This window comes from Pleurodeles waltl, chromosome 3_1 (assembly GCF_031143425.1).
Source record: "Pleurodeles waltl isolate 20211129_DDA chromosome 3_1, aPleWal1.hap1.20221129, whole genome shotgun sequence".
Lineage (NCBI taxonomy): Eukaryota > Metazoa > Chordata > Amphibia > Caudata > Salamandridae > Pleurodeles > Pleurodeles waltl.
This window is the reverse complement of record NC_090440.1, coordinates 210,469,915-210,496,907: the sequence shown is the minus strand read 5'-3', so window position 1 is coordinate 210,496,907 and position 26,993 is coordinate 210,469,915. Positions and strand designations below refer to the sequence as shown.

The 26,993-nt window shown below is 47.7% G+C and overlaps 1 protein-coding gene across 1 annotated transcript in view; it reads right to left on the bottom strand.

Moving 5' to 3' along the window:
• The window catches only part of LOC138283945 (cholesterol side-chain cleavage enzyme, mitochondrial-like), a 183,273-nt gene extending 158,934 nt beyond the window's left edge, over positions 1 to 24,339 (bottom strand). The window contains exon 1 of the mRNA XM_069222213.1: positions 23,766 to 24,339. Coding sequence (XP_069078314.1) covers positions 23,766 to 24,064 — 299 coding nt within the window. The 5' untranslated portion in view covers positions 24,065 to 24,339. The remainder of the gene's footprint in view (positions 1 to 23,765) is intronic.
• Between the last annotated feature and the right edge of the window lie 2,654 nt (positions 24,340 to 26,993).

The window sequence follows — 26,993 nt, the reverse complement described above, 5'->3', positions numbered from 1 at the left end:
GTACATGGAAAAGGCAAGTAAAAACCTTGAGGCCAGCCAACAACTCCAGAAGTTGTGGTATGACCAAAAGGCTGCACTGGTTGAATTTCAACCAGGGCAGAAAGTCTGGGTTCTGGAGCCTGTGGCTCCCAGGGCACTTCAGGACAAATGGAATGGCCCTTACCCAGTACTAGAGAGGAAGAGTCAGGTCACCTACCTGGTGGACCTGGGCACAAGCAAGAGCCCCAAGAGGGTGATCCATGTGAACTGCCTTAAGCTCTTCCATGACAGGGCTGATGTAAATCTGTTGATGGTGACAGATGAGGACCAGGAAGCTGAGAGTGAACCTCTCCCTGAACTCCTCTCATCAGACCCTAAAGATGGCTCAGTGGATGGGGTGATCTACTCAGACACCCTCTCTAGCCAACAGCAGTCTGACTGTAGGAAGGTCCTGCAGCAGTTTGCTGAACTCTTTTCCCTAACCCCTGGTCAGACACACCTGTGTACCCATGATGTGGACACAGGAAACAGCATGCCTGTCAAAAACAAAATATTTAGACAGTCTGACCAAGTTAAGGAAAGCATCAAGGTGGAAGTCCACAAGATGCTGGAATTGGGAGTAATTGAGTACTCTGACAGCCCCTGGGCTAGCCCAGTGGCCCTAGTCCCCAAACCTCACACCAAAGAAGGAAAGAGAGAGATGAGGTTTTGTGTGGACTACAGAGGTCTCAACTCTGTCACCAAGACAGATGCTCATCCCATTCCTAGAGCTGATGAGCTAATAGACAAATTAGGGGCTGCCAAATTCTTAAGTACCTTTGACTTAACAGCAGGGTACTGGCAAATCAAAATGGCCCCTGGAGCAAAAGAAAAGACAGCATTCTCCACACCTGATGGGCATTATCAGTTCACGGTTATGCCCTTTGGTTTAAAGAATGCCCCTGCCACCTTCCAAAGGTTGGTGAATCAAGTCCTGGCTGGGTTGGAATCCTTTAGTGCAGCTTATCTTGATGATATTGCTGTCTTCAGCTCCACCTGGCAGGATCACCTGGTCCACCTGAAGAAGGTTTTGAAGGCTCTGCAATCTGCAGGCCTCTCTATCAAGGCATCCAAATGCCAGATAGGGCAGGGAACTGTGGTTTACTTGGGACACCTTGTAGGTGGAGGCCAAGTTCAGCCACTCCAGCCTAAGATCCAGACTATTCTAGACTGGGGAGCTCCAAAAACCCAGACTCAAGTCAGGGCATTCCTTGGCTTGACTGGGTACTATAGGAGGTTTGAGAAGGGATATGGATCCATTGTGACAGCCCTCACAGAACTCACCTCCAAGAAAATGCCCAAGAAAGTAAACTGGACTGTAGAATGCCAACAGGCCTTTGACACCCTGAAGCAAGCTATGTGCACAGAACCAGTTCTAAAAGCTCCAGATTACTCCAAGCAATTCATTGTGCAAACAGATGCCTCTGAACATGGGATAGGGGCAGTTTTGTCCCAAACAAATGATGATGGCCTTGACCAGCCTGTTGCTTTCATTAGCAGGAGGTTACTCCCCAGGGAGCAGCGTTGGAGTGCCATTGAGAGGGAGGCCTTTGCTGTGGTTTGGTCCCTGAAGAAGTTGAGACCATACCTTTTTGGTACTCACTTCCTAGTTCAAACTGACCACAGACCTCTCAGATGGCTGATGCAAATGAAAGGTGAAAATCCAAAACTGTTGAGGTGGTCCATCTCCCTACAGGGAATGGACTTTATAGTGGAACACAGACCTGGGACTGCCCATGCCAATGCAGATGGCCTTTCCAGGTTCTTCCACTTAGAAAATGAAGACTCTCTTGGGAAAGGTTAGTCTCATCCTCTTTTGTTTGGGGGGGGGGGGTTGTGTAAGGAAATGCCTCCTTGGCATGGTTACCCCCTGACTTTTTGCCTTTGCTGATGCTATGTTTTGAATTGAAAGTGTGCTGAGGCCTGCTAACCAGGCTCTAGCACCAGTGTTCTTTCCCTAACCTGTACTTTTGATTCCACAATTGGCACACCCTGGCATCCAGATAAGTCCCTTGTAAGTGGTACCCCTGGTACCAAGGGCCCTGATGCCAAGGAAGGTCTCTAAGGGCTGCAGCATGTATTATGCCACCCTGGAGACCCCTCACTCAGCACAGACACACTGCTTGCCAGCTTGTGTGTGCTGGTGAGAACAAAACGAGTAAGTCGACATGGCACTCCCCTCAGGGTGCCATGCCAGCCTCTCACTGCCTATGCAGGTATAGATAAGTCACCCCTCTAGTAGGCCTTACAGCCCTAAGGCAGGGTGCACTATACCATAGGTGAGGGCACCAGTGCATGAGCACTGTGCCCCTACAGTGTCTAAGCAATACCTTAGACATTGTAAGTGCAGGGTAGCCATAAGAGTATATGGTCTGGGAGTCTGTTTTACACGAACTCCACAGCACCATAATAGCTACACTGAAAACTGGGAAGTGTGGTATCAAACTTCTCAGCACAATAAATGCACACTGATGCCAGTGTACATTTTATTGTAAACTACACCCAGAGGGCACCTTAGAGGTGCCCCCTGAAACCTTAACCGACTATCTGTGTAGGCTGACTGGTTCCAGCAGCCTGCCACGCTAGAGACATGTTGCTGGCCCCATGGGGAGAGTGCCTTCGTCACTCTGAGGCCAGTAACAAAGCCTGCACTGGGTGGAGATGCTAACACCTCCCCCAGGCAGGAGCTGTAACACCTGGCGGTGAGTCTCAAAGGCTCACCCCTTTGTCACAGCACCGCAGGACACTCCAGCTAGTGGAGTTGCCCGCCCCCTCCGGCCACGGCCCCCACTTTTGGCGGCAAGGCCGGAGGAAACAAAGAAAACAACAAGGAGGAGTCACTGGCCAGTCAGGACAGCCCCTAAGGTGTCCTGAGCTGAGGTGACTCTAACTTTTAGAAATCCTCCATCTTGCAGATTGAGGATTCCCACAATAGGATTAGGGATGTGACCCCCTCCCCTTGGGAGGAGGCACAAAGAGGGTGTACTCACCCTCAGTGCTAGTAGCCATTGGCTACTAACCCCCCAGACCTAAACACGCCCTTAAATTTAGTATTTAAGGGCTTCCCTGAACCTAGGAAAACAGATTCCTGAAACTACAAGAAGAAGAGGACTGCTGAGCTGAAAAACCCCTGCAGAGGAAGAACAGAAGACACCAACTGCTTTGGCTCCAGACTTACCGGCCTGTCTCCTGCCTTCCAAAGAAACCTGCTCCAGCGACGCTTTCCAAGGGACCAGCGACCTCTGAATCCTCTGAGGACTGCCCTGCTTCGAGAAAGACAAGAAACTCCCGAGGACAGCGGCCCTGCTCCAAAAGAACTGCAACTTTGTTTCAAGTAGCAGATTTAAAGACCCCTGCAACTCCCCGCAAGAAGCGTGAGACTTGCAACAGTGCACCCGGCGACCCCGACTCGACTGGTGGAGAACCAACACCTCAGGGAGGACCCTCTGGCACCTCCAAGACTGTGAGTAACCAAAGTTGTCCCCCCTGAGCCCCCACAGCGACACCTGCAGCGGGAATCCCGAGGCTCCCCCTGACCGCGACTGCCTGAACTCCATTTCCCGACAGCTGGAAAAGACCCTGCACCCGCAGCCCCCAGCACCTAAAGGAACGGAACTCCTGTGCAGGAGTGACCCCCAGGAGGCCCTCTCCCTTGCCCAGGTGGTGGCTACCCCGAGGAGCCCCCCCCTTGCCTGCCTGCAACGCTGAAGAGATCCCTTGATCTCTCATTGAAAACCATTACAAACCCGACGCGTGTTTGCACACTGCACCCGGCCGCCCCCGCGCTGCTGAGGGTGTACTTTTTGTGCTGACCTGTGTCCCCCCCGGTGCCCTACAAAACCCCCCTGGTCTGCCCTCCGAAGACACGGGTACTTACCTGCTGGCAGACTGGAACCGGGGCACCCCCTTCTCTCCATTGAAGCCTATGTGTTTTGGGCACCTCTTTGACCTTTGCACCTGATCGGCCCTGAGCTGCTGGTGTGATAACTTTGGGGTTGCTCTGAACCCCCCACGGTGGGCTACCTTGGACCAAAAACTGAAACCTGTAAGTGACTTACTTACCTGTTAAAACTAACATTACTTTACCTCCCCCAGGAACTGTGAAAATTGCACTGTGTCCACTTTTAAAACAGCTTATTGTGTTTTATGTAAAAAGTATACATGCTAATGAAATGATTCAAAGTTCCTAAAGTACTTACCTGCAATACCTTTCAAATGAGATATTACATGTAGAATTTGAACCAGTGGTTCTTAAAATAAACTAAGAAAAGATATTGTTCTATAACAAAACCTATTGGCTGGATTTGTCTCTGAGTGTGTGTTCCTCATTTATTGCCTGTGTGTATGTACAACAAATGCTCAACACTACTCCTTTGATAAGCCTACTGCTCGACCACACTACCACAAAATAGAGCATTAGTATTATCTCTTTTTGCCACTATTTTACCTCTAAGGGGAACCCTTGGACTCTGTGCATGCTATTCCTTACTTTGAAATAGCACATACAGAGCCAACTTCCTACAAAACATCTGTCCCTTCAACATTTCCAGGTGTAGTAAGCGCAATATAAATTCAATTACAATTAAAAGCATGCACTTCACAGCCCAGTTGTTAACTCTTTGCACTACCACTCAAAAAGAATAATTCTTTGTCATCACAAAGCTCTGAGTGATTAAGTCAATCAAAGCCAGTACTGGCTCCAAAGCACCCTTTACATTTGCAGATTAACACGTAGTGCACATTTGTATTTCATTACGGCAAGCAGGCACCCTGGCAGGAAGGCTTAACTGTCTGGTCGGCTTTGTTTCCACTGCACACCAACTGTTGGCTGTTATTAGCAAAAGAATGGCTGGGTGTGGCTGAGTGTGCAGTGGCATCTGAGAGGGGCCGTGGCATCCAGGAACAGCTGAAAGAGGCCCTGGCGTGTAGGAACGATTGGACATGCAGGACGAAATGGCTGGGGAATGACTAATAGGGTGTAAGGAAATGCCTCCTTGGCAGGGTTACCCCCTGACTTTTTGCCTTTGCTGATGCCAAGTTTTGATTTGAAAGTGTGCTGAGGCCTGCTAACCAGGCCCCAGCACCAGTGTTCTTTCCCTAACCTGTACTTTTGTTTCCACAATTGGCACACCCTGGCATCCAGGTAAGTCCCTTGTAACTGGTACCCCTTGTACCAAGAGCCCTGATGCCAGGGAAGGTCTCTAAGAGCTGCAGCATGTCTTATGCCACCCTGGGGGCCCCTCACTCAGCACAGACACACTGCTTGCCAGCTTGTGTGTGCTGGTGGGGATAAAATGACTAAGTCGACATGGCACTCCCCTCAGGGTGCCATGCCAACCTCACACTGCCTATAGGTATAGATAAGTCACCTATCTAGCAGGCCTTACAGCCCTAAGGCAGGGTGCACCATACCATAGGTGAGGGCATACGTGCATGAGCACTATGCCCCTACAGTGTCTAAGCAAAACCTTAGACATTGTAAGTGCAGGGTAGCCATAAGAGTATATGGTCTGGGAGTCTGTCATACACGAACTCCACAGCACCATAATGGCTAGACTGAAAACTGTGAAGTTTGGTATCAAACTTCTCAGCACAATAAATGCACACTGATGCCAGTGCACATTGTATTGTGAAATACACCCCAGAGGGCATCTTAGAGATGCCCCCTGAAACCATACCGACTACCAGTGTGGGCTGACTAGTTTTAGCAGCCTGCCACACACCAGACATGTTGCTGGCCACATGGTGAGAGTGCCTTTGTCACTCTGTGGCTAGTAACAAAGCCTGTACTGGGTGGAGGTGCTTCTCACCTCCCCCTGCAGGAACTGTAACACCTGGCAGTGAGCCTCAAAGGCTCACCCCCTTTGTTAAAGCACCCCAGAGCACTCCAGCTATTGGAGATGCCCGCCCCCTCCGGCCACGGCCCCACTTTTGGCGGCAAGGTCGGAGGAGATAATGAGAAAAACAGGGAGGAGTCCCTGGCCAGTCAGGACAGCCCCTAAGGTGTCCTGAGCTGAGGTGACTCCGACTTTTAGAAATCCTCCATCTTGCAGATGGAGGATTCCCCCAATAGGATTAGGGATGTGCCCCCCTCCCCTCAGGGAGGAGGCACAAAGAGGGTGTAGCCACCCTCAGGGCTAGTAGCCATTGGCTACTAACCCCCGACCTAAACACACCCCTAAATCGAGTATTTAGGGGCTCCCAAAACCTAGGTAACTAGATTCCTGCAACCTAAGACGAAGAAGGACTGCTGAGCTGAAAAACCTGCAGAGAAGACGGAGACACCAACTGCTTTGGCCCCAGCTCTACCGGCCTGTCTCCCCACTTCAAAAGAACTGCTCCAGCTACGCGTTCCACAGGGACAAGCGACCTCTGAAGCCTCAGAGGACTACCCTGCATCTAAAAGGACCAAGAACTCCAGAGGACAGTGGCTCTGCTCCAAGAAAGAAGCATCTTTGCAACAAAGAAGCAACTTTGAAAGAACACACGTTTCCCGCCGGAAGCGTGAGACTTGCACTCTGCACCCGACGCCCCCGGCTCGACTTGTGGAGAACAAACACTACAGGGAGGACTCCCCGGCGGCTGCGAGCCCGTGAGTAGCCAGAGTTGACCCCCCTGAACCCCCACAGCGACGCCTGCAGAGGGAATCCAGAGGCTCCCCCTGACCGCGACTGCCTGCTTCAAAGACCAGACGCCTGGTAAGGACACTGCACCCGCAGCCCCCAGGACCTGAAGGATCCGACCTCCAGTGCAGGAGCAACCCCCAGGTGGCCCTCTCCCTTGCCCAGGTGGTGGCTACCCCGAGGAGCCCCCCCCCTTACCTGCCTGCATCGCTGAAGAGACCCCTAGGTCTCCCTTTGGATTACATTGCAAACCCGACGCCTGTTTACACACTGCACCCGGCCGCCCCCTGCCTCTGAGGGTGTACTTTTTGTGCTGACTTGTGTCCCCCCCTGTGCCCTACAAATCCCCCCTGGTCTGCCCTCCGAAGACGCGGGTACTTACCTGCTGGCAGACTGGAACCGGGGCACCCCCTTCTCCATTGAAGCCTATGTGTTTTGGGCATCACTTTGACCTCTGCACCTGACCGGCCCTGAGCTGCTGGTGTGGTAACTTTGGGGTTGCCCTGAACCCCCAACGGTGGGCTACCTTGGACCCAACTTTGAACCCTGTAGGTGGTTTACTTACCTGCAAAACTAACAAACAGTTACCTCCCCCAGGAACTGTTGAAAATTGCAGTGTCCAGTTTTAAAATAGCTTATTGCCATTTGTGTGAAAACTGTATATGCTATTTTGCTAATTCAAAGTTCCTAAAGCTCCTAAGTGAAATACCTTTCATTTAAAGTATTGTTTGTAAATCTTGAACCTGTGTTTCTTAAAATAAACTAAGAAAATATATTTTTCTATATAAAAACCTATTGGCCTGGAATTGTCTTTGAGTGTGTGTACCTCATATATTGCCTGTGTATGTACAACAAATGCTTAACACTACCCTCTGATAAGCCTACTGCTCGACCACACTACCACAAAATAGAGCATTAGAATTATCTCTTTTTGCCACTATCTTACCTCTAAGCGGAACCCTTGGACTCTGTGCATGCTATTTCTTACTTTGAAATAGTACATACAGAGCCAACTTCCTACATAGGGTAACTCACACCATGCGCTAGACCTTTCAACAGTGTCCCCTTCGGAATGTGGTGGCAGAAAAGTGCAGTGTACAAGGCACCTGCACATTGAGCGGTTTTAACACAGATTTTACATGGATTTTACACTGGGTCTGCATGTAGGGGACTCATTAGTTCAACATGGGTGCTGCATTGTGTCCGCATGGGAGGAATTAGTATTTACACATGGATGCTGCACTGTGCCCACAAGTGTTGACTTATTATTTCAACACTGATGCAACACTAGGCCTACATCTGGCAACTAATTTTTTCAAAACGGGCATACACAGGGCAATGTATTTAGACATTGGTGTGGGAGTTGTTCCACCAATAGCGCCCATTAATTCTACACTAATGCAGCACCAAGAACGCTCTAGGGAGACATATTGTAGCAAAATGATCAGCATTTGAAGCTGTGCCCAGGCATCCGTGCATTAACTGAACGAACATAAATGCACTGCTCGTAGAATGCAGGTGTGTGGCCCTGTCTATGGCGGCACATGTGAGGATGGTTTGAAAAGCCTAATAATATAAATTGGAACATTAATAAAAGAGGAGCCGGTCATTTTGCTCACAATCATACTGTGGCAGTGTGCCCGATCAGACTAAAGACCTCTGCAGGCACTTGGGGGAGGATGGTGGCAATGAACTGGGAGGAGAGAGACGGCCTGGAAATGCATGTGACACGTATAAAACTGCTGGTCCCAAATTTCAAAGAAATGTGCTTGCAGAGAGTACTTGCACAGTGAGTAGCCAATAGAAGGACACTGACCAGTAGCCAGTGGCCAGTGACTGGAAGCTGTACTTAGTCCATCCTCCACACGACAGCATGGATGGCAAGGTGGAACAGGAAGTGAAAGCAGCCGACGTGCTGGCCAATCAGAAACACATAAATGAGAGCGTCTTTGGAATCCACCAATGGTAAATTCAGGCAAATAATGGGCGGGTTCTAAGCTCCTTTTAAGAATTTTTTAACTCACAAAAGATTTTGCAAGAACAGTTTGTTCGTGCAGGCAAAACTTAACAAGCATTTACAATGCGACGGGTCTCGCGTTTGCTCATGTTAGAGCTGATCGCGTTGTAAACTCTTAACCCGACTTTTCACCTATCGGGCAAAAGTGTATTTATGTACACAACCCGAAAAAGTGAATTCAAGGTTGTAAAGTGCTTGACTTCTGCCAAGCGAGATCGCGCTCTAAATTAGAGGAAAAAAAAGTCCACGAGCCCGATGGAAAACAGCGAGCCTCGCATGTTTTCTGTACTTGGTCGCTGCGCTGGAGGAGGGCTTGCCACCGGAAAAGGCATGACATATGGGTGCCTTCGACTAATGAAAGCAAGCAGATTTTATTAGGGAAGCCCACGAACCAATAAAAAGCACTGACGTGAAGTTGACAGGGCTCGGAGCCCTTTTCTAAATACTAAAGAGTCTCCCTGCGTTACGCATGCGCGAGCGCATGCAACGCAGGCTCGACCCTAAAAAGGAGATGATCTTTGTATATTGCTGTGCATGTTAATTTGTGTATATTTTTTAAACTGGGTTCATGTCTGAGATCCTTGCCTGGCTTCAATGGATACTTTTAACTGCTTTTCCCCATTGTAATTTCACCATTCCCTTCAAAGAAGTCCATATGTTATGGTTAGGTTGGTATGGCCACTCTCAAGAGGTAGATCAGTGCTGTATATGACCCTCCTCACCTGGCTTTGTTTACTTAATTGAGGAGGTTCCTCATGTTATCGTCATCTGATTTTAGACTGACTTGATTGTTTTGTGTTTATAACATGAAAATGGCTCCTTCTCCAAATTTAGACAGCCTACTATATATCACAATCTCATTGTAATGTACGTACAGACTGGTTTGTCATCGAGTATGACCTCTGCTCAATACTCTGTGTATATCATTATCTTTGTACATCCAATATTGTAATGTATTTTGTTTTAATAGATCCCTTAATTGATCTATGATTCAATTATAGATGCACTCATGCACCTTCATGTTCACTTGTTGGTTCGGTTTCATGTGATACCGCTACAGAAAAATGACTGATCCATCATTCTGAATTCAGTATTAGGTTGGATCTCTGACAATATTTTATGTATACATTACTCCAAGAAATCACTGCACCCCACACATACATAAGATTCTAATATTGCTACTCTGTCATTCAGATCAGCTCTATTCTGTATGGTTATATTGACCCATTAGCTCCATTATTGCTTAGTAGTTGACTTTCCCATATAGTTAATATTCTGGTTAGATATCACCATGCATATGTTTGTTGTCTTGCCAGAATTGGGACGCATACAGAGTTTACTTCTACTCACTGTGGCCTGTGATTCTACTCTGAGTTTGTTTCTGATTTGCAGCGGCAGCCACCACACATGTCAAGAGGGAGGCTGGGGGGACCACAACAGGGACAGGGGAAACACAAATAATAAAAAAAAAAACTTTGCGTTCCGCCACCTGCCACCTGCCACCTCACTCCTCTACTTTCCTGCTGTCCCAGCAGTCCCTTAGACACCAGCACAGGCTCCCCATGAAATCCCAGTGCTTCTCTCATGCTATACCTAGCAGGAAAGCAGCATCAGGATTGGTCTGAGCAGCTTGGTCTGCCATTGAGACAGTGCACTGGGGCCTGTGCAGTTTCTCCAATCCGGGTGTGCAACATAGCCGGGTAGGAGACATCTAAGTGCGCATGTCAGTTTTGCCATCCTAAGGTGTCCGGCAAAACTGACATGCGCACTTAATGCACCCCACTGCTCCCTCTTGCTCTCCCTTCCCATGGTCCAGCCCTGCCCCTCTCTGCACATGCTGGCTGAGCCAGCAGCTGAAAAATAAAACGATAAGGAAATATTGTATTATTTTCCAGCTGCTGGCTCTTAGCCAGTGGGGTGACGCTCCTCTGCAATTTCAGAGGAACTGCCCCTGCTGATTTGTAGTCCCATACTAAGACGGCCGGCATTCGGTCTAATGTCATGGCCACTGAAATAGAGTTACACTCTAGTGTTTTAACTGGTAGTTCTATTGTATCGGATTTGTTGCTCCTGCCGTGGAACACATTTAGTTGGCTTTCTCGCGCGGTATCTGCTCTAGATTTGATTCTTTCCCATTTTGACCAATTGTTATTCTAAGTTCTTTTGTTGATTCTCTCACTGATATCATAAAGTGGATGGTGTTTTATCATAGATGCTTGCTTCCTGTCTATTTTGACAGTTAAATGCTGTGGTTCCAAATTCATTCCTAGTTTCACTCTGAGGTGACAACTTGAAGAGCGTACAGGTGAGTACAGGTGAGTGACCAGCCAGAAATATTTTCGCTGCTCATGCGGCCAGTCGAGACGCCAGAGACCCGGAAGCGGAAACGAAAGCCCAAGAGAGCCGAGCTGACCGAGGAGTGCGAGGAGCGTCGTCTGCCATCCGTGTCCGTGTCTTGCCGTGGAGCCCAGTGTCCAATAGTGGAGAGGGCAGGTCGGGACAGGGAAGGAGTAAGAGGTAAGGCGAGGGGTGGTGCAAGGCGCTGGCGCTGAGAGGAGGAGGTCATAACGACGTGCAGTGTGCGGTGCTGGGGCAGGGAGCTGGTGAGGTGTCAGGGTCGGGCTGGTTTGGGCCAGGCTGGGCTGGCTGTGTGGCTGGGGGGGTGTCAAAGGTCTGTGGTAGCAGGGAGAGCAGGACTGGCCAGGTAGAGGCTTCACCCACTCGCCTAATTGCCTGGCTTGCTGGCCTGCTGCTATAGGCATCTGCACCAGCGCTCCCTCCTCTCCCTCTCCCTCCCTCCTGCCCCCGGTTCCTCCCACTTGGTTCTGCCCCCGTCCTCGCTCTCCCACCTTCCTTTGTCCCTGCCTCGCTGGGGCCTCCATCTCACCCCTGCCTTGCGTCTTACCCCCTGTGCCCAACCCCAGGCTCCTGATCCTCCTGAGCCCCCTGCCTGGTGGTGCCGATGAGCAGGCAGGGACAGGCAGAGGGCGGCAAGTGGGGGACGTGCTGGTCAGACTACTCAGCCTTGCCCTTAACCGCTCTTTCGTTCATACTGCCCTCCCTGGGGATATCACAGCCAAACAGGCTATACAGGCCCCCTCGTCCCCAGCATTTGGACCCTTTGACCCTAGGCTAGACGCTGCAATCCCAAAGCAAACCCAACCTAACTAGCCCGGGGGACAACACCTAGATCAACTAGACCTATTTTTCAGTGTACAGGCGTCAGGCGAGTGCAATGACTGTACTCAGTAACCGCAAAGGGCATGCCCCAGCAACCACGGATGTGGCCCTCCTAGGATGGGTGAGGTTTGCGGACGGCTGGTGAGCCCCACTTGCCAAGCCAGGAGCATCAGTAGCACCAGCATCTGACTCTATCTCAGTGGAGCCCAGTGTCCTAATGAGCGACAGTTCAACAGCCAACCATCAACTCCTCTACGCTACCTCTTCCTCTACCACTATTACCTCATCAGCTGAATCCCACGGGTACTGCAGGAGGCAAAACAAGTGAAGGAAGAGAAGGAAAGGGGACCTTATGACCATGCGGTCAGGCAAAACAAGAAAGACGCCCCCTAACAAAACTGCAATGGGAAAAAGGAAGAGGAGACCTCAAGCTCCGGATAGCCAGCATGAGGCACAGAATGCCATTCCCCTCATTGAGATTGAGTCAGAGCCAGACCTGGATGGAGAAGGAGAGCAACCCATCTCCAGACCTTACGCTGGACACAGTCTGGAACCCAAAAACAGCCTAGAACAATCCAAAAAATGCCACATCAGTAACTGCCAATCGAAAACTACACTAAGTTCTCTTTTCTAAAAAACAGCAGACCTGTTCTCCTTTCCAATAGCAGTGCCACCATTAATCCAGCTGATCTTTACAAACACAGCAGGAAGCTCTCAATCACAAAATGTCTCCTCAGCAACGGGGGCTTCTTCAAGCCGAAGCCCGGCTCAGGCTCCCGCAACCAGCACAACCTTGACACCCCTGGGGCAACCTGCAAAATTCTTCAGAGCAGAGGTGCATGAAGAGCCCAGGCAGACTCCAGAGAATTCTTGGTGGGCTTCCCCCCAACAGAACACGGTTCACCAAATCCATCTGGCGCTCCGTGGATTGAAAGTGGCACAGCCCGACTTTATTATCAAGGTGGGACAGCTGCCCACAGACTCCATGGCCATACTCCTGATGGCTCCAGATGTTGCTTGCCAAGGAACGGCAACATACGAAGGATCTTAGCCCCCCTCCCCCCATTTCATCCACCAAATACAAAAACAGAGGGCCTCAGATCAGGGGCAGACAAAGAAACTCTCTCCTACTTAAACACTCAAGAGTGGGAAGATATGCTTGATGCATACTCCTAGGACTCCCCTTCTGCCACTCAACTTGCTTTAGAATCCAGCCAACAGTCTCCAGATGACGAAGCAAGGACCAACGTGATAATTCCACCACTTAGTCAGCCGTTTACCAATTTCGGCGCAAGGACTAGAGTGAGCGTAGACACAAGCGCTACATCAACAACTGGTCAGAACCCTGCTACAAACCACCACAATCCGCAGTTGGATGGCACCTGGGAGCCCCTGCTTAACACCATGCAGCTTCTCGTTGAAGCTCTCCACTATCAATCTGACAAAATGGATGTGCAGCTAATCCAGCTCAACACCTTGGCAGTATTTGTAGCAGGCATTGATGAGAAATTAGGCAATCTCAAATCCCTCTTCACCCATTCACAAAATAACCCCATGAGCACTTCCACAAGCTGCTCATGCAGGCCAATAATAGACAAACTAGCCACATTACCTCTGATGCTAACCAACCTCTGAGCAACTCTAAAAAATTGGAGCCTCCAGTCAGCACCCACACTTGCATCTTTCATCTGTCCTTTCCACACATGCTCTGGAAAAAATTCACTTGGATCCACTCAAGACTACAACCATCGGCCTGGGGCCAAATAACGATGACAGGGCAAACTGACCCTTCCAGGAGACTCCTGCAACAGCAACCTCTTGCAATTTGATCCCAACAGTTATTGCACCCGAACCTTTAAAGGGATAGACACTCAATTAGCAGTCCCGTGGGTGGCAATGCTATGGTGAAACCTAATGCCAAGTAGAGATGTACTCAGCGGAGGAAAGGCCGCAAGAAGGGAATCGCAGGGAATGGAGCGATCCCAGAAGCTGCCACCAAGCTAACAATATCTGATATCTGGGCCTCCAAAAAAGCTGTGTCTTCCATGCCATCTGCTCAAGCAACAACATCTGAGGTCCCACCCTCGAATTCAGCCATCAAGCAGACAAACGCAGCCAATAGTGAGTACCCCTGGCCTGCAGAAGGGGTGGGTATAGCCAAGGAACTCTAATTCCAGCTTCCCCAGCATCCTGCTGTGGATTCTTTCTCTGGAAGTTACTGTCAACGTACACAAGCAACTTCCCCCATTTCCTCCCCAGTCCAGCTAATGGCCCCTCCTCCACAGGACCTGGGAGCAACTACTATACCTTCTAGCCCCCCCCACATTATGTACAAGCGGGGAACTCCACAACCAATAGGTTGAACAACTGCTGGAATCTGGGAGGAGACTCCCACCTTGGAACCCTCTGCATCCACAGCAGAAACTCAAAACTCGACGAGATCCCTTAACCACCAACTCATTAATTTTTCATCCTCACTACAAATCTAAGGGAACTGGTGAGATCTTGAACAGGGGGAGTATTCTTTGGATACTTTCACACATTCCTTCCAAAAGTGGTCTCAATTCAACTTAATCTCCTAGCAGTTGAATTTCTCCATCCAACTAACGCCACTGCGCCTGAATCCACCAAAGCCACATGGAAGTCAAGCCTAATCACCTAAACAATCTTAGGAGAAAGCTCAACCTTCGAACGCTGGGGTATCAGTATTATCACATACCCTACTCCTCTGCTAACAACGGGTCCTGCCCTTGAATCAGGCCCCTAGTGCAGGGAAATACGATCCACACCTAGCAGCACCCGGGGCTGCTCTCCTGTGTCCTCAAGTACCTCCACTACTACTAGAGGCGACTCTCGGCCCCAAAACCTCTTCACCTCAGCCAATTTCTCTCTAATCAATAATGATCGAAGGTGGGTTTCAAAAACAATCAACAATTGCAATAGGCAAGGGTGACAAGCCTCAGACAAAAAGCTGGTCTCTCCATCGTCAAACATGTGTTCTTGAAACGTAAATGGCCTCCTTTCTAAAGCTTTTGACTCTGACTTCATCCAGTACATCAGCACTTTTGACATTACACTAATGCAGGAAACTTGGCTGGATGAACCATTCCACTTGCAGGGCCACATGTGCTTAATCACCCCAGTAATTAAGAAGGCGAAGTATGGACACCCACAAGGTGGCCTGGCCACTTATGTCTCTTTAGCACTATCGGTCAGAGCCACCCCATTCCACTTCACCTACTCCTCTATCAATATTGTGTCAATTGCCGCCATAACGAGTGCACCCACAGCAGAGATACTTCTCGGATATACCTATCTTCATCCCAAACTTTAACTCAGTGATGCTAATAACCTAGGGCCAGATGTAACAAAGGGTTTTACCCATTCTGTGTCTATGGGAAAATGTGTTTGTACATATGGCCCCTAGTGGCTCTGCTCGAGAACTGTAAAAGTAGCGGTGTCATAGCCGACATGACTGACATCGTCATCTCAGGCGATTTCAATTTGCATCTACTAGGATCCTCAACAGATGAAACCTCAATTGCCCTTTCCAGCTCTTGGGACCTTCATACACAAGGGGCAAACAAATACGGCCGTCCCACAAAGAGCAGCAGGACCTTGCTCAATGGCTTAGAATTGTTACGGCTAAGACCCCTGAACGGCAGATTTACTGAGGACTCGCCTCCAGCAGCATCATATTTTTCTACTACAGCCTCTACCACAATTGACTACACTTTTGTCACCCTTCCACTGTTCAAACAAGTAGGCTCCTACCATCTAGGCAGCAGGAGCGAGAGCGACCATTGCCCACAGGAATTTTCCATCATCTTGAGGATAACCAAAATGGAGAAAACGAATATTTCATATATTACCACTTTCACCGCAAACTGCAAACGTGTCAAATGTGGGCAATCAAACATTGATCATGTCACCAAAGCAGCAATGGATCTCGCACTTGAACCAGAAACAAATAACGCCAGCGAAGTGCAGAAATGGGAACAACTTACAACTAGGCTTAGTGCAACTTTTGCAACTGTTACCTCCTTCAGACGTAACTCACTTGGCACAAGCCCACAGGACAGCACTATGAGATGCAAAGAGAAAAATAAAATCCAGTATAAGGCGTCTCAACAGCAGCCCGGTCAATCCAGACCTTCAGACAATCCTAAGGCAACATAAACAGTCACTGAATAAGCTAAAATGGGCAATCACTAGGAATCGCAGTAAAGACTTGTGGGCCAGGCTACACTCGGATGCAAAGAGCAACAACAGCGCACGCTCCTGGCGTACAATATGCAACCTCACATGTCCATACCATGGTGACATTACATCGCATATACGAGAAGCTGTCTGGGCTGAACATCTTGGAGTCCATTTCAACGGCCTGACATCACTTAGCATGGCCACACAAAGCACGACTTCGCCAGGAAGTCTTCTTCCACACAGGCCCTTATTAAAGACTCCGCTCACGTTACTCACTGACTCGATTACTATAAAAAATCAGATAGTCAAGGGCAGGAGAGAAGGCGCACCGGGACCGAATGGACTTCCACCTGCAGTCTTTAAGCACAAAAGACCCTTCTGAGAAAAGATTTTCAAACCTCTCTATCTGGAAATAGGTCTGACAGGAATAGTCCCACAGTCCTGGAAGGGGTCCATAATTTCCCCCTCTTTAAAACTGGGGACAGGTCGCTCCCCAATAGCTATCATCTGATTGCCTTAATTGACAATGACTCAAAGTACTTTGCAGGTCTGTTATTGGATCATCTGCTTGCATGGTCCACTGAAAAGGGAATAATCCCCATGACCCAAACAGGATTCTCCAAACATACTGGCACCATCACGATCATCATGGCCATTGCCCTTTTAACTGACAAAGTTGTAACACTGAAACGTCAGCTCCATCTATGCTTTGTTGACTTCAAGGACTTGTGGACAGAAATCTGCTGTGGAAGAAACGTGAAAACTGGGGGTTTCCACATCCACTTCTACACCTGATAATAGCCCTTCATTCGGACACATGAGTCCAGATAAAACTGGGTACAGGCACTCATCTTTCAAGGTGGATCCCTACTACCAAAGGTCTAAAACAGGGTTGTATTTTGGCCCCCACACTGTTCAATCTATATTTAGCAGATTTAGCAGGTTCACTCACCCTCACCAACTTGCACCCCCCAAAAATTGGGGACCTGGAACTACCATGCCTCATCTACGCTGACAACCTCGTACTGATCAGCCATACGGAAATAGGCCTTCAGAGACTATTAAACACCACTCAACACTACTCAGCCACTAATGCCTTGACAGCAAACTTTTGTAAAACACGTACACTGTCAATTAGATCAAAAGCACCCTCAAGAGCATGGTTTTGGGGTAAGACACGACTTCAAACAGACAAGTACAAATACCTTGGAGTCTTTATTGACGAATCGGGGAACTTCGTGCATCAAAGGAAAAGTCTAATGGGAAAAAGCCTAGCCATAGCGCTATCTCTAAAAAGACGAAAAACTTACCTGAATGGGCCTTCTTACACTCCCCCCCCCATTACAAGTGTTAAAAGCCAAGCTCCTGCCCGCAATAGCATATGGGAGCGAAGCACAAAGAGGCAGGGATTTAGATATCTTAAACCACGCAATGAGCAAAGTTTATCGGACGATATTTAACATTCCCAGATTCACCTCCCCCGCCCAACTGAGACTGGAGTTTTGTCTACTGAACCAATCCCTGGATCGATGCGTTACCTACATAAACTTGTGGAGCAAAGCCCATGGTGCCTCCCTCGGCACTCTTAACTACCATATGTGGCAAGAGCTTGAACGTGAGAAAATCTCCCTGTTTAGAATCCACTTAGATGATTCACTTAAGAAGAGCGGGCTCACTGATCTTTGGAGGAGCCCAATCCCGAACAACACCTTCAAGAAAGCAACTGAGAAATTGATTAGGCTTCAGTCACTACTGGAGGACAAAGCTTCCTTCTCTCAGAGGTCTCATGCATGGATGACTTTGCACACTTACACGTCTTTGGCACCACAGTTATAACTTGGCCAGGGTTTCTCGAGATGAATAAAGGATCAATTCTTAAAGTATCGACTTGGACTCTTCCCACTTGCTTTAAATGCAGCCCCCTGGCTGAGGGACCTAACCAACTCTATCTGCCGCCTGTGTGGTGAGGACACGGAAGAACTCCTGCATGTCCTCTGCTCATGTAACTATCTTGCACTATAACGAAAAGCCCTACTAAAGAACAAATTTAATGAAACAGGTCGGCCACGGAGACAAGCAGTGATGACGTGCTTTGCACCTGGAAACCTGCAGCTGAACTGTGCTTTGGTGAAGTTTCTATTGCAGGTGACGCAAAAGCAAGATTTAATAAATCAGTACCATCGTCCCTGCGATTCACAGGAGGATAGTTCACAGCCCAACGCCTGACAATGGACTTTAATGACATTAAGCGATGCTCAACTCTTACTGAAGCAAGCAAAATCTTAAGTAGCAATGTTTTATTATGTTTAAAATGAGCTCCCATGGAGCGCATATCGAAATAACTGTACAATGCGCTCAATCCTTTGATGATGATTTAGTAACATCACAATTGTATTTTTAAGTGTTTGCTTCGTTTCACCTTTGTTATGGTTTTAAGAAACTAAACAATAAATCTTATTACTTACTAACTTGATCAGCAAGAAATGGTTATTGACTGTTTTCAGCATGCTTTGGGATAGATTCATGATGTTTTAATTCATTACAACGGAGCCTTGACCCTCCAACTAATCTCGAGATTATTTATATTGCATCATCATACAAAGCAGAATAGAATAGTGCGAATGGATATTGTTTGTTCCTCACGAACTTTTGGTACATGGAGTCCTAAATGCACTTACCAATATTTCAGATTAAGCTTGTTCCTTTCCTCCTATAGAAAGGTATGTTTTTTTGGCTTTTTAGTTCGAGCATGTTTTTGTATTCAGCATGTTTTGCTCTCATTTTGATTTCACCACAGATAAGTGTGAACTGTGCTACACACATGCCTTCACGGTTGCAGTGCTGCAAACACCATCACCTACAGAATTGTATTTTAGGCGTACAGCTAATTCGTTTTTTCAGTTTGTTTTAATTTAGAACCTTTTCAGGGGTTGTCTACAGTAACTTTCTACTACTTTCAGTCCTGAGGACGGTGTGGCGACGTTGTACAACAGGAGAAGGGAATGTCGACCTACATCCCAATAATTTTACATAGATCTGGCATAATTGGGGCATTTCCTACAACCCAGGGATGCCTTTTGCCAGTAATGTTCCTTGTAATGAGTGGATTGCACACTTCTATCTCAGTGAAACACTATATGGAAAAATGAACAAAACAATACTCTAGATAGATCTGTATGTTTTGTTGTTGAAATAACTTCTTAATACCTCTATTTCCAAGACATGTCAACTAATTGTCATTACATTGCTGATATGCACGCTCCTTCATTCTTTGTTTTTTTTCCATGACTCCTTAATGTCTGATATTTCTTGTGAGTTTCATTCGGTGCGCTATTGGTTTCTGAAGGCATATTTATTTACTGCAGTTTTGTTTTTGTGAACATCACCCTTGTTGGCTGTTTAAGTTTATACTGTTACCCAAGCTGACAACGGGTTATTGAGTTGCCCTATATGTAGCACTTTGTAAACCTGCCACTTTGAAGGACTGCCGTATATAGTATTCCCAGTATTGATTCCATATATATTTTGGCTGTATTGCATGTACTTGCGTACGGGTGTACAGTTTTGTTTTCATCAGCTGTAAAGGTGAATATTTTTGTTTTCATCAGCTTTGGACTTTTTATGTGTATCTTAATGTTACCAAAGATTTCCCACTAGCTGCCCTTGTCCTTTTTCGTTTCGTACACTCCGTTACTTGTTGAGAAACCTCACCACCCCCGACCCCCCACACACACACCACCACAACTCCCCTAATATCATTGACCAAGCTACGGCCCTAGATCTAAATTGTAAAGGTGGTTAGACATTGCAAGCAGGGGCGTAACACACGCCCCTCCAGCGCAGCCCCCTCCCCATGTCTTCTCGGGCCCGTGGGGTCCCCAGTTCTGGCCAATGTCACTAAATATCTGTGAGGTAAGAGAGACGTATGGGTCCCTCGTCATATTCTGCACCGGAGGCCCCATCATTTTGCGTCACGCCACTGATTGCAAGCCTTCCTCCATCACCTTTTGGGTGTTTAAGATATTACCCCTCCGCAATGCTCAATCCATTAACTGTTCACTGTATGAAGTAAATATTATATTTAGGAGAAACAGAGATGCCATAACCACCTCCGCGTTTGTAAACTTACCTCTCATCCTCGTCGTCAACAACTCCTCTGACAAAGCCATGGATATGCAAAACATAACCGCTTACTGGCCTCGCTCACTGCAATCCCCTCCGTATTCTCCTTCACAACATCATCACCCCGTTCGCACCATTTCACCACCACCCCGGTTCTGATAGATGCTAGTGACAAAATAACAGAAGAAATCCCACTCTGGGAGCACGACTCACTATAACGTTGAGCGGCTCTGGAGAGTTGGCGCTCTAATAACTGACAACTTTCACGACGGGGGATTTGTGAACCGGGGTGCAGCAATTAAAAGTTGGAACAGAATCCGGCAAAATAACTGAGATGCGGGAACGACTGATAACTGGTAAAAAAAACTGGTTTTGTGGTTGAAACCGCCCTAAAGCTTTAGCCGTTTTGCAACTGCAACTGCACCCCTGCCCCCCCTCCCTCCCCGCCCCCACACACCCAACTGTTATTTGACGTAGTCATTTAACTTGCGAGTTATGGTGCAATTCCTATGAAAGCTAGCCAAAAGGGAAACTGTCTGTCGGCTAAACTATTCGCCCATCAGAAAGAATCTTAAAGGCCGCACTTTCTGAGGCGCTCTCAGGGACATCTTAAGGACTTGGGGGGCCCTGGGCCAAACGTACTTTGGAGCACCCCCTGTTCCAAACAGGTTTTCATTTCGACTCTTTGTTGACCTCTTTGGCCAGGTCACTGACAGTGTCCAAATTCAAAATGTGTTTTCATGTAATATTCAGGAATAGTAATGTGCGGTTTTAATATTGTAACACAGCAGCAGCTCACTAATATTACGGTGACACCCTCCCATTTCTCATTTGTGAGGTCCTTTTGTGACCTAAAGGAAACTTTTTTCACGGAAGTTGCATGTAAGATAAACACAACATTTCTCTGCAAAATGTCTGTAATAGACTCATACATCATCCATATTAAAAATAAATTAAAGGAAACGGTATTTAAAATAATCAGTTTAAGAATATTTTCAAGGTCAACAGGGCAAGTGAGCTGGCTCTATCAGTGCTCCCATGAAAGGGTGGGACCCTGGGCCTGAGCCCACTTTGCCCATATCTTAAAACGTCTCTACCCCCTCTGTACCCATCTTGAGACCACTCTTCTTGCCGAGATGTTCTCTTCAAACAGCTAATTTGATGAGCTATGAATGGAATTATTGTGTATGGAGAATACAAGCACTGAACCACTGGAAACACCGTGATTACCGAGGATCACACAATGTGGTCAAGTGAGGAAACCAAGATAAAACCCAGGTCTCCAGGTTCTCCAAATAACAACTTAGACCTTATGATGTCATCCATGGGTATTGACCAGGGACACTGGAGAAGAGCACCAAATTATGCAGCACGGTTGACTAAACTATGCGGCAAGAAGAGGCAAATTATGTAACACATTTTTTAATACTATTATTTCATTAATGAATGACTTTAACACTTGGTAATGCTGTCTGGGTAAAAGTCTACCTCATTAGTACCATTCTAACAACCAAATACAGAAATAAGCAATTGAAAGATGACCATCTGACCTCTGCAAAGGGCCTTCCACTGCTTGCAAACATTTTGCCATATCTTAGCAACTTTTGATCCGTTGGAGCTAGAAATAGTTTTTTGTTACAATATGCTGATTATGCAGCAGATGATGGATTATGCGGTAAATGCAATGAATCCATAACTAGGCAAAAAAGAGATGCAGCATCAGATAGTAGCCCTAAGGTTTCTCACATTGCCCCAGTGTGCCTTTCGGTGGAGAACAACAGGGTTGGGCATTTGGGCATTTTGTTAATTCAGTCACACGTTCCTTTTAGGACTACCAATCTGAGTATAAACAGTAGATTTAATCTCTACAGCCACGAAGCTATTGAACTGTTTCTGTAGGGGTAAATCTAGCAGAGAAGTCTTCATGCCCATTTTGTTCAAATTCAATAAACCCAAGATAGAAGTGTAATCTCCACACCCATTCACTCGTGGAGGTGGATTTCAGACTAGTAGGATGCTCCAAATAGGAAATACGTTTTTTTTTTCTTACAGAGTACACCTTCTTTCCACAACCAGAGCTGCAAGTGAGAACATGCACCACAAAGCAATGCTGAAATATGCGGACTTTTGATAACCACCAATATGGCTCTACTGAAGCCAATGCGGGGAAATTTAAAAGGGTGGCAGAGTAGGGGTGACCTACAGGGCTATCCGACTATGTCAGATGGACTGGTCTGACAGTGCTGTGCCTTTCCGCTGTTTGTGGGTCTCATCTGTGGTCTGCTGGACTGGGTTTTACTGCTGGTTTCCCTGATATTAAAACAAACATTGACTGCATTAAAGTCAAATCCATGCAATCTGCCCTACCTTGCATAATACTTAAACAGTGTGTTGGTACAAGTTCATAACTGCTCAATTGGCAATCATGTACCACTTTTATTTAGCTTTCTGATTCACTCATGGGGGCCATTTTTAATGTGGTGCCAGACCTATTTTCTGCCCTACTCCAAACTGAGGGTTGGTGTGCTAGAGGGCGGTCAATTGCATGCCAAATGTAGCATGGCTCAGTTTAAAGAGGTTAAGAAAGGTTATATAGCCTTGTAGCTCTGTCAGCCTCTGCCACTGACCAGTGAACCCTTACCCACAGAATACCAAGGGAGAGCCAACAAACTGACAAGGCAAGCCAGAGCTGAGCCTAATGTCCGGCTTGGCTCTTAGAGCCTGTGCATAAGCAGAGTGCTAATAATGTAAATCGCACAACAAACATCACACAAAATATGATAAAGCCTCTTCAAATTTTAAAAAAAGTGCATTTAACATGTGGAAGATTTGACATTAACATGTAACATTATAAAACTGTACTTATAATAAGTGCTTATTAAAAGTGATAGTTTTTAAATATGAACTTAGAAACATTCCTTTCTCTGCCCCAACCCTGAAGATAGTGATAAGAGGCATGACGGTTGTCATGCGAACCTTGTTTGTGGCCGACATTCCTATAGACAAAACAACATTATAGTGTATTAAATCAAACCCAAATAGTTTTTATACAGCTGGTGCTCTGAGTTCACGCATTTGAAGGTACTTTCATGTGTGATACTGAAGAAAAATGATGACGCCAAAATAAAACACTTGCCTAAAATCACACATTTGGTAAAACAGGAAGCCACGTTTAATCCAGGTTTTCTGGTTTTACTTTGTGCAAATCAACCACTAAACTGCTATCATTTTAAACTAAAATGGTTCTGCTTGTCTCTTACCTCTTTGTGCAGGAAGTGTAGAATGACGGTGGCAGGCTGAAGCCACATGAATGTTCGGCTCGAGGTTCCAACGAGACCCCATGCTGACATAGAACCAGGCTTGAGGCTCGAGCCTGGCTCGAGTCTGGCTCCAGCTTTCAGTGACTCGCCTACCTCTACCTACCTAGATCAATCCTAGCCTAAGGCAGCCAAGCAAGAAAGATGTACCACAGGCCCCGGCGCACAGGGTGGAGAGGGGCACCCATCAGGGACCCACATTCAGCTTGAAGCATATTAATTCCTGTTATGTATAGAGCGGAGGCCGAGGCTCCTTCGCCACTGACGCCAGCCACTCCCTCTCACCTGTATATTGGCCCGAAGGTCTGGAACTTCTTCTCCATGAGGCCATGGATGTTATGGAAGCCGTCCTCCTTCCAGAAGCGGTAGAGGTTCACCCAACCGTTCTTCCACTCGCCCGGGATCTCATCGAAGGGCCGGGCCAGCTTTCCTTGAACGGAGGAGGACACCGGCTCGCTGGTCAGGGCATGGATGTGGCGCCAGGAGACCGCCGCTGTGCAGCAGCACCCACCCCATGTTGACCAGCGGGAGGCAGCCCTAGCGAGCATCCTTGCGCCCGAGTTGTGCAGTATTTGGTATCCCATGTACTTCGCCTGTCTTCGGAGCTCTGCCCTATTTCACAGCTCGGCCGCCTCTTCTGTACCCCGCCCACTTAAGGAGAGGCGCACCTCAGACCTGCCTGGGGAGGTACAGACGAAGCAGCCTCGATCAGAGCAGAGGTACTCCTAGAAAATCACTTGTCGCCATTTGGACAGCACGCCGGCCTCCCAGGGACCCGAGGGAGAGAGAGTGACCGTAAGGACGGCAGCCCATGAACTTCAGGCCCCCACTGCAGGCCGTTCTTATACTTAGAGTGTCTGAAGGACGCAGATAACCACAACCATTTATCACAGTGGAAACTGCTCAACATATCTGCCTTGGCGTCTTAAAGACAGCCACCCCCACCCCCATAGAGCTAGTCACAGTCACCAAAAGTAATTAATTTACTGGAGGGTAGAAGGGGACTATATTAATGGAAACTAATTTTGGTTTATTGTGTCTTCAAAAGTTTTATTGCAAAACATTTTAGTCTAACTTTTTTCTGTCCCACTTCACAAACCGTGCTGTTATCTTGTAAAGTAGCTTGAAAAATGCACCTGATGCAAAGAAGTGTGCTTAAAGCCAAGTCACATTTATGAACCCCACCAAACGTTCATCCTGGCGGATTCGGTAAAAAAAAACATATACTATTAACTCGGATCAAACCACTTCTTGAAACGAAAATATAAAAGTGTAGGTCTTCATTATCCCAGATTACATTTTTAATACTGAAAAGTGCAGATACTTTCCTTATTGAAAGTATTGTAGCCCTGCTAAGAAGTGTAGGCGATCTTCCTTCCAAATTAAAGAACCGCAAGTGCCGAGTACCCAAACCATTGCATCAGACCCATAACTGTTAGAGCATTTCGAGATTTCGGTCGGGTTGAGCTCTGTAAAGGAAAGTGGAAATGGAAATATTTATACATTTGGGAAAGGGTTGGAAGTAGAAGGAAAATGAAGTCGCGAGAGACACAGACTGAGTGGAGTCTGAATGTCACCTTATACATTGTTTTAAAAAAAAATTCTGCCCCCTATAGAAATGGCAAAAAGGACAAATGTGATAACACATCTCATTTGGATTACGTCTTTTGTCACAAATAGACAGCAGCAGGTGCTTTAACCCAGGGTATTATAGTAGTGTAAATAGTTGCGGTTGCTAATGCATTTGCCGGAGAGATCTGTGTGCAGTCTAGTCACAGGTTTGGCCCATCATAAAATAGCACAGAGATATAGGCCTTCATTACAATCCTGGTGGTAAATGCCACCTACCCCCGTTCTGATGGCCGCCAACATATCGTGACCGTGGCGGTATTCTGCCACGGGTATTATGACCCACACTGAGAATTCTGCCACTATACAGACACCCACACAAGTCCGCCAGCCCAAAGGTCAATGATAAACTGGTGATAGCAAAACCCACACCGTTATGCCAACAGGAATACGCCCACAGTATCACGACCCATGAATCACCACAGCAGTCTTTCAATCACGCTAAACCATTTGCGGTACACACAGCCGTGCTCAAAATGCACACACACTAACAAAACTACACCACATTGGACAATTCAAACTACATACACCTGACACACATACACACACCACACCCACACACCCAATCCAATATAAAATACACACCCACATTACTCACAACCCCTTACAGCGAAAAACAGATAGCAAGCAGAGAGAGACAAGCCAGGAGCACCCACTCAATCAGAGCCACAGAACACCATCACCCATATACCATTCACGCACATCACAGCATACACCACAACACATCACCCACACATCACCCCACACATCCTCACACATATCACTCACACCACATCCATGGCACCCCAAAGACACCCCAGGTTTTCTGAGGAGGAGCTTAGGGTCATGGTGGAGGAAATCATCCCAGTAGAGCCACAGCTATTCGGATCACAGCTGCAGCAGACGTCCATTGCAAGGAAAATGGAGCTATGGCGGAGGATCGTGGACAGGGTCAACGCCATGGGACAGCACCCAAGAACCAGGGATGACATCAGGAAGAGGTGGAACGACCTACGGGGGAAGGTGCGTTCCGTGGTTGCACAACACCAGATAGCTGTACAGAGGACTGGCGGTGGACCCCCACCTCCTCCCCCACAACTAACAACATGGGAGGAGCAAGTCTTGCAGATAATGCATCCTGAGGGCCTCGCAGGAGTAGCAGGAGGACTGGACTCTGGTAAGTCAAACCTTAACTACTTCAACCCGCCCTACCCACCTGCATGCCATCACAAACTCATACCCCTACCCTCACCCCATCACTCCACCACCTCACATATACCCCACCATCACAACCCACCCATCCCAATGCCAAGCCCTGCATGCAACAACAATGCATGGACACCCATGATAGACCTGCATGGACACCCATCACCCCAGCATGCCCAGTAGAGAGACTCACCCAGCCCACAAAATCACCACTCACACAAGGCCAAGCCGACAGGGAAATCACAATCATAGAGGGAGACACACCCATGAACAATATGGCCCACGCAGATACATTAACAATGCATTTGCATCCCAATAGGACCCATACTCAACGTCATCGGAGAGGAGGTGCCAGTTACATCCAGTCCCCCTCTAAAGAGGCCCCCAGTGATGACAGCAGCTCTGCACGCCTGGATCACAATGACCAACCTTGCCCATCAGGGACCTCTGGACAGTCGGGTACCGAGCCACAGTCCCAACCCATCAAAGAGCCTCCCCCTCAGGAAACACTAGCACAGCACCCACCCAGCGGGCCCATGCCACTGTCCTCATGACACATCAATCAGTAGTGTGTCCACCACTACAGGGACCCCAGGCAACCCCACAAACCCAGGATGACAAGGGAACTGGGGTCAGTGGCAGGGGGCACACGGTTCAGGGGACAGAGGCACAGGACAACAGGGAAGCTGGGAGGACTGC